The following is a 16,388-nucleotide window of genomic DNA, read 5'->3' as shown; positions in this document are numbered from 1 at the left end:
CATAAACATGACTTGACTTAAACCAACATTACACAAACAAAAAATACCTGACCATGGACAATGGCAAACATGAGGCTTAAATACAAGGACAAGGGTAACAAGACAAACAAGTTAACCAATGACAAGACAGAACTGATAAGAAGGTAACTAGACAATAAACCAATGAAAAGAAGACACATGAACATGGAGGGAAACATGAAATCACATGACCAGGGGACCACATGACATGAAACACATGAGCAAACACATTAAACATTTCAATAAGCGAAAGGACAAGTACGGGACAAAACAAGTTTTTTTCAGAATAAATCAGGACACTAGAAAAAGTGCTTAAATACGGGACATTTGGCCACCCTAGAGAACCACCCTTAAAGGAATGTTCTGGGTTCAATACAAGTTAACCTCAATTGACAGCATTTTTGGAATAATAACCACAAAAACTGATTTTGACTCGTCCCTCCTTTTCTTTAAAAAAAGCACAAATCTGAGTTACAGTGAGGCACTTACAATGGAAGTGAATGGGGGCCAATTTTTTTACCTTAAAGTACTCACTTTTTCAAAAGTATAGCCACAAGACGTAAACAACATTCATGTAAACATGATTTTAGTGTGATAACATAACTTACTAACCTTTTTTGTGTAAAGTTATAGCCAATTTTACAACTTTGTTGCCATGATGATGTAATGTCAACAAACCCTAAAACGACTGTAAAAATGACCATACAATGCCCTCATTTGTATGTATAAAGACCCAGCAAAACAATAATTGTGATTATATTACACAGACAATTCGAGGAATCACAAATTCCATGGAATCAGGGTTTTTGTTGAATTTCTAACATAAAGAAAACAAAGCTAGTCCTTAATTACATGCCAGTGAATGATTACTTTATGAAAATACGCTTCATCGAGGCCCAATACATGAGTTTTGATTTGCGAGCACAGAGCTGATATCAAAGAGTTTAAAGGTCATGGGAAAAGGATGTTTAATTCCGCACAGTGTTACAGTTAAAGTGTTGAGTTCAGTAATTTTTGTGGATGACACTCAAAGTGTGACAAGAAAATATCTTACTGGACATCAACTTCGAAGTCTGTTGGGATGTCTGTGGGATGCTGAAGGTGCCAACTGCAGTAAAAGCCTTTGGGATAGGTGTTTGATCGACATGTCACCTGCGGTTCTTTCGGAGGAACTGCAGAGAAAGAAGAAGGATGGAAATGTAAGTACTTTGCAGCAATGCTACAACACCTTCAAAAATCCATCAACAGCCCAAAATACCCGTCCCAGGAGGCTTTTACGATATCCTCTGCTTCTTTGGCTGCGTAACCCTTTGAACCAACCCAGCCCAAGCTTTAAGTGCTAAAGGAAAAAAGGGGAAATTTAATAACCACCCCTGCCCTCCTTCCAGATTAGGACCCTTTCTTACAGCACCATTGGACCATGCCGACCACTGTCAGAATTGAAACTGATGACTTGGACCGGTTGCCACGGTGATGCCACGGAGATCTTCTTCATCTACATCGGCTCCCAGGGGCATGACAAACTAGCACCCTTAAGAAGGAAAAAAAGCTTCTAAAGCCTGTCTTTGAGCTTTGATTGCGCTAAACATTGCACTAAGCTGTCAGCTTACACATCACTCTCGCCTTACATGATTGCGATTAAGCTGGCTTTGAGATTTCTGACAGGGAAGGAATGTTTAGGATACTTTAACTCGACTGTGGCTCCTTGTAATGTGCCTTTCGCACCGGTGGGAACTTGCAATGTTCAAGGCCTAATGTAAAAGACACAAATTGAAGAACATAGAAAATTGATTTTAAACCTTTTCCAAGGCATCTCATTGGTGCTTAATAATGCAAGCTTCACTATTACTATGATCATATTACAGAAATTTGAACAAACCAATGGGTTATTACTTTTCACAGTAATCCGACTTACAATTTTTTGCTGGTGGAACATAAAACGGGTGAAAAAGTCACACAAACTTACACTGAAGGAGGGATCTGAGCCTTGTCTAGAGACCAGAATACCATAAAAACTATGGGCTCTTTTGATTTGGGCCAGTAAGCAGACACCTTGCAACAACCCAAGCAACTGCAATGGCAATTCTATCACCACATTTTGTTACAAGCATAAAACGTAGAAGTGAAGGAAAATAAAATATTGTCAATACAAATAGAGGGAGACAAATTACACTTGTCATAATAAGAATTATGAAGACAGGTGCATTATACATTTAGCAATTTAGCCTTAGAAAAAAAAAGTAATGAAATTTAATTTAATCTTGTTTAAAGAATGTTTAGGTATTTTTACAGGAAAACAAGACACACATACATTATACTAATATATATATATATATTGCCTTTGGTATTCATTATTGTATTGTATACACAGTACAAACTCACAGGTACTGTTACAGGATAAAAATGTGGAACAAGGACAGCTCTGAAAACTTTTTATTTTGCCTTTTAAATAACTCTGCTGTTATTTGTGTGAAACAGATTATTCAATTCATTAGTCACAACTTGAGAATCAAATGCCAATTGAGTTTTGCCCTTTCGTTGAAAAAACAGCAAGAATACTGATCAAAACCAGGGTGACCACAGGCCACACAATAGACTGATTTGACAGCGTTCTTGTATTGCTGGACTAAAATCTCAATTGTATGATGCCAAATAAAGGACTGATTCTCGAGTACTGGTACAAAATAGTTGACAAAAAATAAAAATACAAAATACAAATACAAAAAAATAAATCAATAAAAAATAACATGTTTCAATGTATGCACATTTTTGATGCAACCTACTAATTCTCACAAAATGTGTTTTTCCTTGCCTAAAAAATATCACCATCAGATGCAAACATAATCTCAAATGTCATTTCAAATATATAGCATAATTATTAACAAATCTAGCATAACATAGATTTCAAAATATCTATATCTCTATCTATCTATCTATCTATCTATCTATATATATATATATCTATAATTCTTGTAAAAGAGTTAAATTTTTAAGATTAAACTCTACCTTCATTTAGATAAAATAAAGCATTTGTGTCAAGAACATTGTGCATTGTGAACACAAAATACACTGTGAGGGAACTCATGGATAGAAAACAATTGATAGTAAAGATAGTAGTACACTTGTTCGAGAAGAAGAGGGGTTCAGGAGCATGATGTGTTTGACCTGACATTCCTCCCATGAGCTTCTAGGCAGCTTCTCCTCATGAGGTGCATTCCTCCATAGAGTTTGGACCGCAGGAGGTCTTCCTCACCCTCAGGCCAAACTGGCACACTGACAGCTCACAGACCCTTGTCCCAGGCTGCTAAAAACACTGGAACCCCCTTCTTTCTCTTCCCCACCCTTCCCAAAAGAGTGCATGGCTGTCCACTCAGAAGAACATCTCAAAAACTCTCTATCTCTATCTATCTATCTATCTATCTATCTATATATATATAATTTAAATAATAAAATTTTTCCACATATCTTAATCATCATGTTGCAATAACAAAAGTCTTACTAGTCTTTAAATAAGTATAATTTTTTAATGTGTAATACAAGTAATGTTATATCCAGTGCATTGATGACTTTTCTGGATTGATTGATTGATTTGAGTGTGCAGGGCTGTAGGAGTGTGTGTGAATGGGACTATTGTATTTTTGTATTACACAGGCCTCTCCTTTGCTCTCATTTGAATGCAAGAATGTGCTGAAATCAGTGAAAAATGAAAAACGTCTCGCTCTCATCCACTCTGATCACAGTACGGTCATCAAGACTTCAGGTTTTGCAGCTATAACCATTCAGAGTGCTGTCATTTCATATGCAGGGCTGCTAAATGATACCCTCCAAACTCCTGGTACAAAAAGTAAAAGTTAAGTACTATTTGTAATAAAAGCTGATAATTACAGAAATCAATGAAGAGGGGCAATTTAGCTGTCAGATGGAGTACTTTTACTGGTGGAAAAACTACTTCGCCGCCTCCTGGAGTCCTGTTTTTTAATATTGATGCAATTTAAATCAAACAAAAGAAAACATTTGCCATTGACCTTGGCTGCTTATTCTTTAACCTCACTTTACATTTGAATCCTACCTGTCACTCAGGGTGCTGACAGCATAATTTGCCATTTTTACCAAGTCTGCGACCCCAGTCGCATCAGGTAAACTCTTTCACAACTTTGTCATGGTTATTCCACCTGGTCATGTTAGGCCATGCCCTCACTACACCACTGTCAGACTACCAAATGTATATGCATAAAACAGAATCCTGAAATAGAAGATTTTAAAAAAGTTTAAAATTTCTGGGGCATTTTGTCCTGAATACCCCTTAATTTTCAACCATAGTTCCAATAGATTTTTTACTCTATTTTGCACAAAAATAAATAAAAATAAATAAATAAATAAATAAATAAATACAAATAATACAATTAAATGAGGAAGAGGTGCAAAGAGGTGAACCTCTCATCCTAAAAAAAAAAAAAAACAATTTCTTAATCAGTATTTTGGTATTGATTTACAGTAAAAAAAACAATTATATATATATATATATATATATATATATATATATATATATATATATATATATATATATATATATAAACACTGTATATATTAACATCCTTAAAACAAGATATATGTCACTTGAGAAGCAAAACTGTACAACTTATTAAAACTTGAATGTATCTAAAATTAGGTAAAATATGTAAAAACATTTAAAACACAATTTCTTTTATTTTTAAATGATAGGTCTAACAAATGTAGTGAGGTTAAAAAAACAATATCAATTAGGCAAAAAAAATATATATATATATATATATATATATATAAATACATTCTCAGAAAACAAGACTTATCTTACACAAATGTATCTTGTTATGAAGATGCTTCAATAATTCTTCTGGCAAACAAGACAAAAATACAGATGAGGAAAATAATTTTTGCAGTTTGCTTGTTTATTTATTTTTTATAGCAGACCTCAAAAATGTATGTGCAAACATTAAAATCTGAGCAAAAAACGTGTAGTGAGGGTATGGCAGCACTTTTGGCCCCCTGCATTGCTGGCTGTCTGTGTCCTAATCAGAGGCCATTAAAAAGCCAACGTAATGAAAGAAGTGGTTTCAGGGGTCAATTGACAAATGTCAAGCTGCTAGCCCACATGAAAGGCGAGCGAGTGAATCCCAGGCGACTACCTCTATCATCACTAACTGCTGATCTGTCAAAGCCAGGCCTGAGCCCCTACCCCCCACCATGACACGTCTGGAATGTGAGCTATGCATTTGCCAATTGGAAGCAGAGGCGAGAGCAGCCCAGGGAGGGGGGTCAGGTTGCATCGCAGTGCCTCTACCTGTAGAGAAGTGGAGGTCATCCGCCGGAAATGCCTAATGTCATCTTGGACAGCACCTAATGATCCGTCAGATAGTGGAGAGCTGATAAACAATGCCAAATTAGATGGCATGCTGTGGGTGTTTTGCTTGAAAGGTTGCACAGTTGTATTGACTTCATTTAAATGCAAACCTCAAACATAGACCTGTCTTCCTGCAACTGCTTTTGCAGCAATGCATGCAACATTTTAATTTTTTTGTGCTGATTTGTAATGCACCCCTTAACTCTTAAAGTCAAAATCAAGCATGTTTTCTAGTGCTGCTGGTTTTGCATTGACACATGCAACAGTTTTAAATATTTGCTTTACAGGACAGTTCTAGGATCAAAGCAAGTATAATGGTAGCCAGCTGGTAGGTGATAGCTGTGCGGTATGTGTAAAACCTCACTCCCCTGGCCTCAAGAGACACACTAGAGAGTGATGCTAGAGGCTGTAGCATTTAGCCTACTCGCTAGCATGCCCACCTCCCATGCAGGGGCTGTGGTTCGAATCCCACTCGAAGCGGGCCAAGCAGGACCAGTTACACAAGTTAAGCTTAATTGACATTTGACTCAATTGACTGAGTTGGCACTTATGGCTTAAAGGATAAAGTTCACACAAAAATGACAATTCAGTGACAATTCTCTCATCATTTACTCACTCTCATGCCTTCCCAGATGTGTATGACTTTCTTTCTTCAGTAGAACACAAACAAAGATTTTTAGAAGAATATTTCAGCTCTTTATGTCCTCAAAATGTGAATGGTGATCAGACCTTTGTAGCTCCAAAATTCACATAAAGAAAACATAGAAGTAATCCATAAGACTTCAGTGGTTAAATACAAATCATACAGTGTGAAGAATTTACATGTTTCCATTGATCACTGTATAAATATTGGAGGTGTACACTATGTGCACCAGGGTAAAATTAGTATCTACAATTATTTGCACTAGAGTTGGGGTGCAAATAATATCTGCCACTATTTGTACTGGGGTGTAAATAGCATATACAGTACCATTATTTGCACCAGGGTGCAAAAAGCACCTGCCTTTATTTTAACGCATTAAGCAGTCATCTCTTAATTGCGTAAATTAACGTTACATATATATAATTAAAATATACACTGTTTCAAAAGTATAGCCACAAGAAAACATTATACATGTTAACATGATTTTTGTGTGATAAAACTGTTTACTAACTTTATCAGTGTAAAGTTATATAAAATGTCATTGTCATGACAATGTAACACCTGTATGCCCTGTAATCTGGTAAATAATATAATCCTATTATAAATTCCTGATTTTATCACACTAAATTCATGTTAACATGTATAATATTTATGTAGTGTGGCTATAATTAAAATGTCTTTATTTTAATGTTGGGACCAGTCCCATGCACTACCATTGTACGTTTCTAACTGTCACCACTTTTTTTATTTATTTATTTATTTATTTATTTTTTTATAAACGTGGGACATGTCAAATAAAAATTTTGTGGTACTCAACATCACACAACAAATGCTGTCGATTGAGTTTAATTTGCATTGAAGCTGGAACATTCCTTTAACACACTTGTTCACCATGCAGCACTTCACTTTTAAAGTTAAAATCGAGCATGTTATTTGTACATCTTACTGTTTCATAAATACCTTATCTTTGTATATATTCACTGAACATTTAGATATCCTTATTCATTTTGACTTTTTTATTTATTTGATGTTTTAAGGAAGTATTTGCCTTGTCCCTACTAACCTTTTACCACAATAACTAAATCTGATTCCCTCCCTCAATTTCTGTAAAAAAAAAATGCTTGTATTGTGTGTCTTGTCTAAAGGTCCAGGGTTTAAGGGGTGGGGTCTTTGAACAGCCAAAACCATCATAATAAATTAGTCACAGTGCATGTCCTGCACCGAAAGTGCCTGGCTGGCTTCTTTTCAAGAAACAGCTTTGCTCTGTCTGTGCATGCATGCAAATTCATTGCATGCCTTGGATCCTAATCGAAAGTCCAATACAAAAAGAGCCCTATAAATCCCAGACTGAGATGCTTGAATCGGAGGCGCATACAATATTTTTCCCATGCTGTGTTTTATCAGTGAAACATTTCTCCCTCATTGCCATATGTTTCAGCACACGGTAGAGACTGACAGAGCTGAGCAGATGGGACAGGAAAAAGCAAGTCAGCAGTCCTTAGCCGAACAATTTCAAAGTTTAACGAGTCCGAAATCCACTGTGTTAAGGTGACAATAAATCTAAGAGTAATACACTCTTCGGTGTTAACGATCCGTAACAGTCCGTTTAACGGTGAAAGCTATAGAAAAACACAGGAAATACTATGTTTTAAAAAAAATCCCATTTCAATAGCTTTGAAAAGGTAGGCGCTGTTGTTTTCACTCAACATGTCTTTGGTTGGGGTGGCCTGTTAAAGTAGACCAGCTCTCAGCAGCTTCAGATCACTGGGATTAGGCAATTTTCTTTGCCATAAAAAGACTACTTTAGCATGGGTTAATTGTGTGACAACAAGCAATTATATAAAAGTAAACATTCCCCTCAGGGTTTCCCTGCTGAAAAAACAAAAAACAGCTTAAACCAGTGTAAGATGTTTTTTTTTTTTTTTTTTTTTTTTTTTTCTGGTCTTAGATAATCTCCCATCCTGCTAAATCTGGCCTATTTGGTCATTTTAGAGTGGTTTGTGGCACTTGTCAGCTGATCAGGCTGAAAGACCAGCTGGTCGACCAGCTAAGCCAGTTGAGCACCAGCTTAGCTAGACTGGGAGACCAGCTAGAGACCAGTTGAAGACCAGCTTGGCCAGGCTGGGAGACATGCTAGGCTAGTTTAAACCAACTAAGACCAGCAAACCAGCTTATGTTGGTTGAATAAGTTTTTCTTCAGCAGAGATTTTTAACTTAGCCTTACGCTAAGTGTGTTATTGACAGTGCTGAGACCAACAGACAAACCTGTCCAGACCAATCAAAGCATTCCAAGCAACCCGCATCACATCTGGGTTCACATTATCACCTGTCAACATTTCCCTTAGGTCCTCTGTGACCAAAACAACCAGACCAAGATTATATCCACTTCAGTGATATCACTCACACACAAAAAAAACCTTCAAACTCTCTGAGGGGAATTTCAAAGGTAGTGAACACAAGATATACACATGCAGTGACTAGAGAGAAGACCATCTGTACAGAACGGAATACATGAATAATACTCAGAGACTGTAAACCTCAAGGCTGTAAATAGGGGTCCAAGCACCGAAGGTGCTAGAACCCTATAGTATTTATTAAGATTTTCTTCTTCTTCTTTTTCTGCCCTAAAAGCACATGGGCAGCAAAAATCGTAAGACCTAGAGACACCAAACTTTCCAGGGTGGTCTCAAATCCCCCCACTCCTCAGGCGCATACACACACACCCTTCCGACCCGAGGTGGCGCTATAATAAGCACCTTTACGTGTTCGCTCATAACTCCTCAACCATATGGGCTAGAATCAAATTTCTTTTTTCTTATGATTCTGTGAGTCAAGCTCTACCAATTTCATTTCTGTCTATAAAAATTTTCCGCCATTTTGAATATTATGCGAAACATACTTTTTTGAGCTCCTCCTTGACCATTTGTCCGATTTGCACGAAAATTTGGTGTACATCATCTGCAGACCCCCCTGACAAAAAAATTATCTAAAGAATTTAGATACGTGAAATAGTACAGAAGATATTAGTGATACAATTCCTTCAGTAGAACGCATTTTTATCATTTATCAATATCTATTCATCGCAAAGTCCAAACGTAACGAAACCCGGTACACATAGTACGGTTTGCCACCCACGGTTCGGGAAGCATTGGCACCACGGTCGGTTCACCTCAGTTTAATGACGCATCTGGAGCATAAGTTTTGGTAAAGAAAACAAAGTGTCAAATAGAAAGGCACAGTTAAAACCTCCGCTAATGCACCTGAATGTATCTGTATATGGATACGTTCTACCTGTGTTTCACGTGGGTCAACTTGATGACCTCACTGTTCTGCAAGCGTTATGTGTAGTTGAAAATGGCAAGTGGAGAAAACAAGCCACTGATAGAGAAGCCCCCTGCATTTCTCCTTTCTGGGAACATTTTCTTTTTGCAGTCAATTACAGCAGCGATGGTCAAAAGACATTTACAAAACAGGCACTGTTTGCTCGACACGAGTTATTATGTCAATAATGAGCGTGAGGGTTTATTTAAAATGCGCATGCATGTTTTTCCTGTTTCCTCGTGTGGCTGTAATCTATCGCGAACGTCAATAATGCGCTTTGATTAATGGCATTAAAATGCCGTTATAGTAATACACTGATACATGATTAATAATTTACGCCGACATCACCCAAGGAAAGAGCCGCAGGTGAGCTGAAACTGCACACACTCCCTTCCATTTTTAAGCAGGCACTCAGTGCTAATGGGACAGACATGACACAATAACTAAAGTGCTTGTGTTCATGTGGGATTTCCACGTATTATTAAAATATTCGAGCAGCATTATCACAACATCCCTTCTTGTATGCATTTTAATAGCAAGGTTATTCCTTCTATAGTGATATAGCTTCCAAATATTAAATATATGTTGAGATGAGTTTGAAGTGCACTTTATGTTGATGCATACAGCGTATTAGTGCAGGTATTAAGTTAAAATGTTGATTTAGTTAAGGACCCTGATGAAAATTAACCATGGTTTTACTATAGTAATACTTTAGTAACCATGACTGCTGTCACCATGGTTTTCTGAGCAGAAATCATGATTTTGATACAATTAACCATGGATTTACAACAGTAATACTGTAGTTCCCTATCTGTCACTCACTCGACGTTGGTGTCGATGTAGTGACACTAGGGGTCACTCTTGGGAGCCCGAGACACCTCTGGTCTTTGATAAAAGGCCAATGAAAATTGGCGAGTGGTATTTGCATGCCACTCCCCCGAACATACGGGTATAAAAGGAGCTGGTATGCAACCACTCATTCAGATTTTCTCTTCGGAGCCGAACGGTCATGCTCATCGAGCTAAATAGCACTGTTCATTCACCTCTGCTGGATCTGACGGCGCATTTCAGCGGCTTCTCCCTCCTCTGCACTGGTGCACTGCAGAGAACGCCCCTGGGCGCTTCGGCAGAAAAACTAGAGAGTATATTTTCTGAAAGAGCATTTTTCCCCTCTAAAAGAGTATATATTTCTCTAAAAGAGCGCACACACGGAACGTCTTTTTAAAGACGCGTCTTTTTAAAGATGCCTTTCCGTTCGTGTGTTATTCCTGGTTGCGGTCGATTTCTCTCAACTTCGGATGGTCATGATCGCTGTCTTTCGTGTCTGGGCGCGACCCACACGGAGGCAGCGTTTATGAATGGCTCATGTTCTCACTGCGAGAACATGACCATGGCAACGTTGCGGTCACGGCTTGCTTTTGTAAGAAAGCAAGCCACCCCAGCGGCTCCCCGCCTTGGTCCTCCTACCTACGGGTTTGAGGTCAGCGCGGCTGGCGCTGGGGGCGATTTGGGGACCTCAATGGGATCGCCGCCGCCGGGTTCCCCCCCGCGGACCTCCCATTCCCCAGCACGCTCGTCTGCCCCAATCGGGCTTCCGGATGAGTTCGCCGGCTCGTCGCACGGCGAGTCTGGCTTCTCGTTCGAGGCCCGCAAAGATGATGAGCTTTCGAGCGCAGCGTCGGAGAGCGGGCTTGTCCAGTCGGACGCAGAAGCCTCAGCTGGGCTTCCCCCTTCGGGGACGGTCGCCCAGTTACAGGCCGACGCCGAAATGACGGACATGCTTTCCCGGGCGGCCGCGAGCGTCGGGCTAGAGTGGAACCCTCCGCTCTCCCCTGAACCCTCGCGGCTTGATGATTGGTTTCTGGGCTCGCGGCGCCGCTCAGACCGGCCGCGCCCCGCTCCAGTGCCATTCTTCCCGGAGGTGCATGAGGAGCTGACGAAGTCGTGGGAGGCACCTTTTACTGCCCAAACCCGGCTCCGCAGTTCCCCCGCTCTCACTACCCTCGATGGCGGGGCGGCCAGGGGCTATACGGCGATTCCCCCGGTGGATAAGGCGCTCGCAGTGCACTTATGCCCGCAGAGCGCCGCCACCTGGCGTGGACGCCCTAAGCTCCCCTCCAAGCCCTGTAGGCTCACGTCGTCCCTGACGGCCAAGGCCTACAGCGCTGCTGGACAAGCCGCCTCTGCCCTGCACGCCATGGCTCTCCTGCAGGTCCACCAAGCCAAGGCACTGAAAGAACTGCACGAGGGTAGTTCCGCCCCAGATTTGATGCAGGAACTGCGCTCGGCGACCGACCTCGCCCTCCGGGCGACGAAGGTCACAGCGCGGTCTCTTGGGCGGACGATGGCCACACTAGTGGTCCAGGAGCGCCACCTGTGGCTCAACCTGGTCGAGATGGGCGAGGCCGACAAGACACGGTTCATTGCTGCCTCCATTTCCCAGGCGGGCCTATTTGGCGACATCGTTGAGGACTTTGCCCAGCAGTTCTCGACGGTAAAGCAGCAGACGGAGGCAATCCGGCACATCCTGCCCCGGCGCGGCTCAAGACCCCGCACCCCGTCTGCTCGTCGCCAAGGGCGTCCCCCTGCGGTGACTGCACCGGCTCCGCCGCAGCCCGCCCCTCCGGCCCGGCCCCGGCGTGGAGCCCACCGCAGGAAGCCGACGCCACCCGTCTCTCAGCCGACACCGAAGAACCCACGGAGGTCTTCGAGGCGCCCCTGAGACGGACAACCCAGGGACGAGGGAACCCACTCACCTGGAGCTGGTAGAAAGACCACTCCATCCCCCGGTGGAGGGCCGGGTGGAAAATCTTTTGTTGCCTTTTCGTTTGATTTCGCCGTACGCCCAAGTGGCTGCGGTACCCAACAGTTCAACAAAAGAGCGGCTTCCTTCCTCCCTGGGTCACATACCCATTGTGTACGGTCGACACCACGACTACCGTCCACGGGCTTTATCTTGCAGGATTGGCGCTCCAGCGGTGCCCTTTTCGCCCCTGAGCGCCCAGCTGTGGCACAAATCCACCCCCGATGTGACAGCCTCCACGGGTCGCGAGGACAGGCCTCTTCCTCCCCCGTCCCAGGCTGTTCCGGGGGTGGTCACAAGGAGCCAGGTAAGTGCTTCGATGTCCCTAGACTCAGCACGGCCACGATGTGCTGTGGCACCTCGCGCTCCGCCCCGCCGCGAGGCCCCACCTGCCGGTACGTCCGACGACGTTGTCCCCTTGGTTCCCCTCGCACGGAATTTGGATGCATGGCTTGCACTTCCCAATCCGTCGCGGTGGTTGATCCGGACCGTCCGACTCGGCTAAGCGATTCAGTTCGCCAGGCGCCCGCCCAGGTTCAGCGGTACTCACTTCACCTTCGTCAAGGGCGAAAACGCTGTTACTCTGCGCGCGGAAATCGCTACCCTCCTACGAAAGGGCGCGATAGAACCTGTCCCTCCAGCCGAGGTGAAGAAAGGGTTTTACAGCCCCTACTTCATCGTACCGAAGAAAGGCAGTGGGTTGCGGCCAATCTTGGACCTGCGAGTACTGAACCGGGCTTTACACAGACTCCCGTTCAAGATGCTGACGCAAAGACGCATTTTAGCGAGCGTCCGGCATCAGGATTGGTTCGCGGCGGTAGACCTGAAGGACGCGTACTTTCACGTCTCGATCCTTCCTCGACACAGACCCTTCCTGCGGTTCGCGTTCGAGGGTCGGGCGTATCAGTACAAAGTCCTCCCTTTCGTCCTGTCCCTGTCTCCTCGCGTCTTTACGAAGATCGCAGAGGCTGCCCTTGCCCCGTTAAGGGAGGTAGGCATTCGCATTCTCAATTATCTCGACGACTGGCTAATCTTAGCTCACTCTCGAGACGTGTTATGCGCACACAGGGACCTGGTGCTCTCGCACCTCAGCCGACTAGGGCTTCGGGTCAACTGGGAAAAGAGCAAGCTCCTCCCAGTTCAGAGCATCTCTTTTCTCGGTTTGGAGTTGGACTCAGTCTCTCTGACGGCGCGCCTTACGAACGAGCGCGCCCAGTCGGTGCTGGCCTGTTTGAAGGCGTTCAAACAGAAAACAGCGGTTCCACTGAAACTTTTTCAGAGGCTCCTGGGGCATATGGCATCCTCGGCGGTGGCCACCCCGCTCGGGTTGATGCATATGAGGCCGCTTCAGCACTGGCTCCAGACTCGAGTCCCGAGACGGGCATGGCGCCACGGGACACACCGCGTGGCCATTACACCGGTCTGTCACCGTCTTTTCAGCCCTTGGACCGACCTCTCGTTTCTACGAGCAGGTGTTCCTCTAGAACTGGTCTCCAGGCGCATCGTGGTCACGACAGACGCCTCCAAGACGGGCTGGGGCGCTGTTTGCAACGGGCACGCAGCCACCGGCCTCTGGACGGGTCCGCGGCTGCGTTGGCACATCAACTGCCTCGAGTTACTGGCAATTCTGCTCGCCCTGCGGAGGTTCCGGCCGTTGATCCAGGGCAAGCACGTGCTAGTTCGGACAGACAGCACGGCAGCGGTAGCATATGTCAACCGCCAAGGCGGTCTGCGCTCCCGCTGTATGTCACAACTCGCCCGCCGTCTCCTCCTCCGGAGTCAGCAGCACCTCAAGTCGCTGCGAGCCACTCATATCCCGGGCAACCTCAACGTTACAGCGGACGCGCTGTCACGGCAGGTTCCCCGCAGGGGAGAGTGGAGACTCCACCCCCAGGTGGTCCAGCTGATTTGGAGTCGATTCGGTCGGGCTCAGGTGGACCTGTTCGCCTCCCAAGAATCCTCCCACTGCCCGCTCTGGTACGCCCTCACCGAGGCTCCTCTCGGCATAGACGCATTGGCACACAGCTGGCCCCCTGGCATTCGCAAATACGCATTTCCCCCAGTGAGCCTACTTGCACAGACACTGTGCAAGGTCAGGGAGGACGAAGAGCAGGTCATCCTGGTAGCGCCCTACTGGCCCACCCAGACATGGTTCTCGGACCTCACGCTCCTCGCGACAGCTCCCCCTGGCAAATTCCCCTGAGGAAGGACCTTCTTTCTCAGGGACGGGGCACCCTCTGGCACCCGCGCCCAGACCTCTGGAATCTCCATGTCTGGCCCCTGGACGGGACGCGGAAGACCTAGGTGGCCTACCACCCGCGGTGGTAGACACGATCACTCAGGCTAGGGCCCCCTCTACGAGGCGCCTGTATGCCTTGAAGTGGTCTCTGTTCGCTAAGTGGTGTTCTTCTCGACACGAAGACCCCCAGAGATGCGCAGTCGGATCAGTGCTTTCCTTCCTGCAGGAGAGGTTGGAAGGGAGGCTGTCCCCTTCCACCTTGAAGGTGTACGTTGCTGCCATAGCAGCACACCACGACGCAGTTGAGGGTAAGTCCTTAGGGAAGCACGATCTGATCATCAGGTTCCTAAGAGGCGCTAAGAGGCTGAATCCCTCCAGACCGCTCTTCGTTCCCTCATGGGACCTCTCCATAGTTCTTCAGGGCCTACAGAGAGCCCCCTTTGAGCCTTTGCAGTCAGTCGAGCTGAAGGCACTCTCCCTGAAGACTGCCCTCCTGACTGCGCTCACTTCCATCAAGAGGGTAGGTGACCTGCAAGCGTTCTCTATCAGCGAAACGTGCCTAGAGTTCGGTCCGGGTTATTCTCACGTGATCCTGAGACCCCGACCGGGCTATGTGCCCAAGGTTCCCACCACTCCTTTTAGGGACCAGGTGGTGAACCTGCAAGCGCTGCCCCAGGAGGAGGCAGACCCAGCCCTGGCGTTGCTGTGTCCGGTGCGTGCTTTGCGCATCTATTTGGATCGCACGCAGAGCTTTAGACTCTCTGAGCAGCTCTTTGTCTGCTTCGGTGCACAACAGAAAGGAAGCGCTGTCTCCAAGCAGAGGATCGCCCACTGGCTTGTTGATGCCATATCTATGGCATATCTCGCCCAAGACATGCCGCCCCCGGTAGGGCTACGGGCCCATTCTACCAGGGGTGTAGCGGCTTCTGGGCTCTGGCCAGAGGTGCCTCTCTAACAGACATTTGTAGAGCAGCGGGCTGGGCAACACCCAACACCTTTGCAAGGTTCTACAACCTCCGGGTGGAACCGGTTTCGTCCCAGGTAGTGGCACGCAACACAAGCGGATAAGCCCGGGATAGCCGGCCGGGTGTATCACTTGCACATAGCGCCTCCCACCTCCTTTTGAGCTGAAGACGTGCGCTGTTAATTCCCAGTAGTGTTCACAAAAGTTGTTCCCTGGTTGATTTCCTCCGAGCCCTGTGGCAGTCGAGTCTTCGGAGAGACTCACTGCCGGCCCAGTACACGTGCTATCTAAGAGCCCGGTGCTGGGGTAGGTGCTCTGCATGTGGCGGTTCCCTGTAAGGCTAACCCCATGCGATCTATATCTTCCGCTAGCTCGTTTCCCTGCTGGCAAACGGCGTCTTCCTTGGGCAGAGCCCCTCTGCCCCAGTCTCTATGTTGTAGTACCTCCTCCCCCATTGGGCAGGATCTACCTTGAAGGCTCTCCACATGGTTGGAAAGACCATGTGATGTATTCTTCCACTTAAATATCCCCCCCTCTTGGGACGAGGTGTGGTCTCCGCAGTGTCCTCCCCTTGGGAGGGACACCCCCCGACTAGACCTGGCGGCCCAGTCGGATAATCCCCCTTCTTTTTTAGGGAGTGGAAAAAGAGAAGGGGAAAAGAGGCCACGACTGGGTTAAGCCCGTCTCTATCTTTGGGTAGTCGACTTGTCCCCAAGTAGGGCCGTTCGACACTCATAACTGTGTTGGGGGAGGTTACGTGTCGACCTGGTGCACTGGCTATGAGGCACACAGCAAGTCTGCCCACCACACACCGCCAGTTCACGTAACACAGTTCAGCCTTGTGGCGTTTTGTATAGGGACCCCTAGTGTCACTACATCGACACCAACGTCGAGTGAGTGACAGATAGGGAACGTCATGGTTACTGGTGTAACCTCCGTTCCCTGATGGAGGGAACGAGACGTTGGTCCCTCCTGCCACAACGCTGAACTACCCGCTGAAATGGCCGGACCTTATATCGG

At 45.5% G+C, this 16,388-nt stretch overlaps 1 protein-coding gene across 2 annotated transcripts in view; it reads right to left on the bottom strand.

The window, feature by feature from the left end:
• LOC127432365 (ciliary neurotrophic factor receptor subunit alpha-like) overlaps positions 1 to 16,388 on the bottom strand; it is a 349,211-nt gene that overhangs the window by 81,840 nt on the left and 250,983 nt on the right. For both annotated transcript variants that reach the window (XM_051683348.1, XM_051683349.1), the window contains one exon: positions 1,073 to 1,190. In XM_051683348.1, the coding sequence (XP_051539308.1) occupies positions 1,073 to 1,190 (118 nt within the window). The remainder of the gene's footprint in view (positions 1 to 1,072; positions 1,191 to 16,388) is intronic.

This window comes from Myxocyprinus asiaticus, chromosome 42 (assembly GCF_019703515.2).
Source record: "Myxocyprinus asiaticus isolate MX2 ecotype Aquarium Trade chromosome 42, UBuf_Myxa_2, whole genome shotgun sequence".
NCBI classification, from domain to species: domain Eukaryota; kingdom Metazoa; phylum Chordata; class Actinopteri; order Cypriniformes; family Catostomidae; genus Myxocyprinus; species Myxocyprinus asiaticus.
Note: the sequence above shows the minus strand (reverse complement) of the source record. Positions and strands in the feature narration are given on the sequence as shown.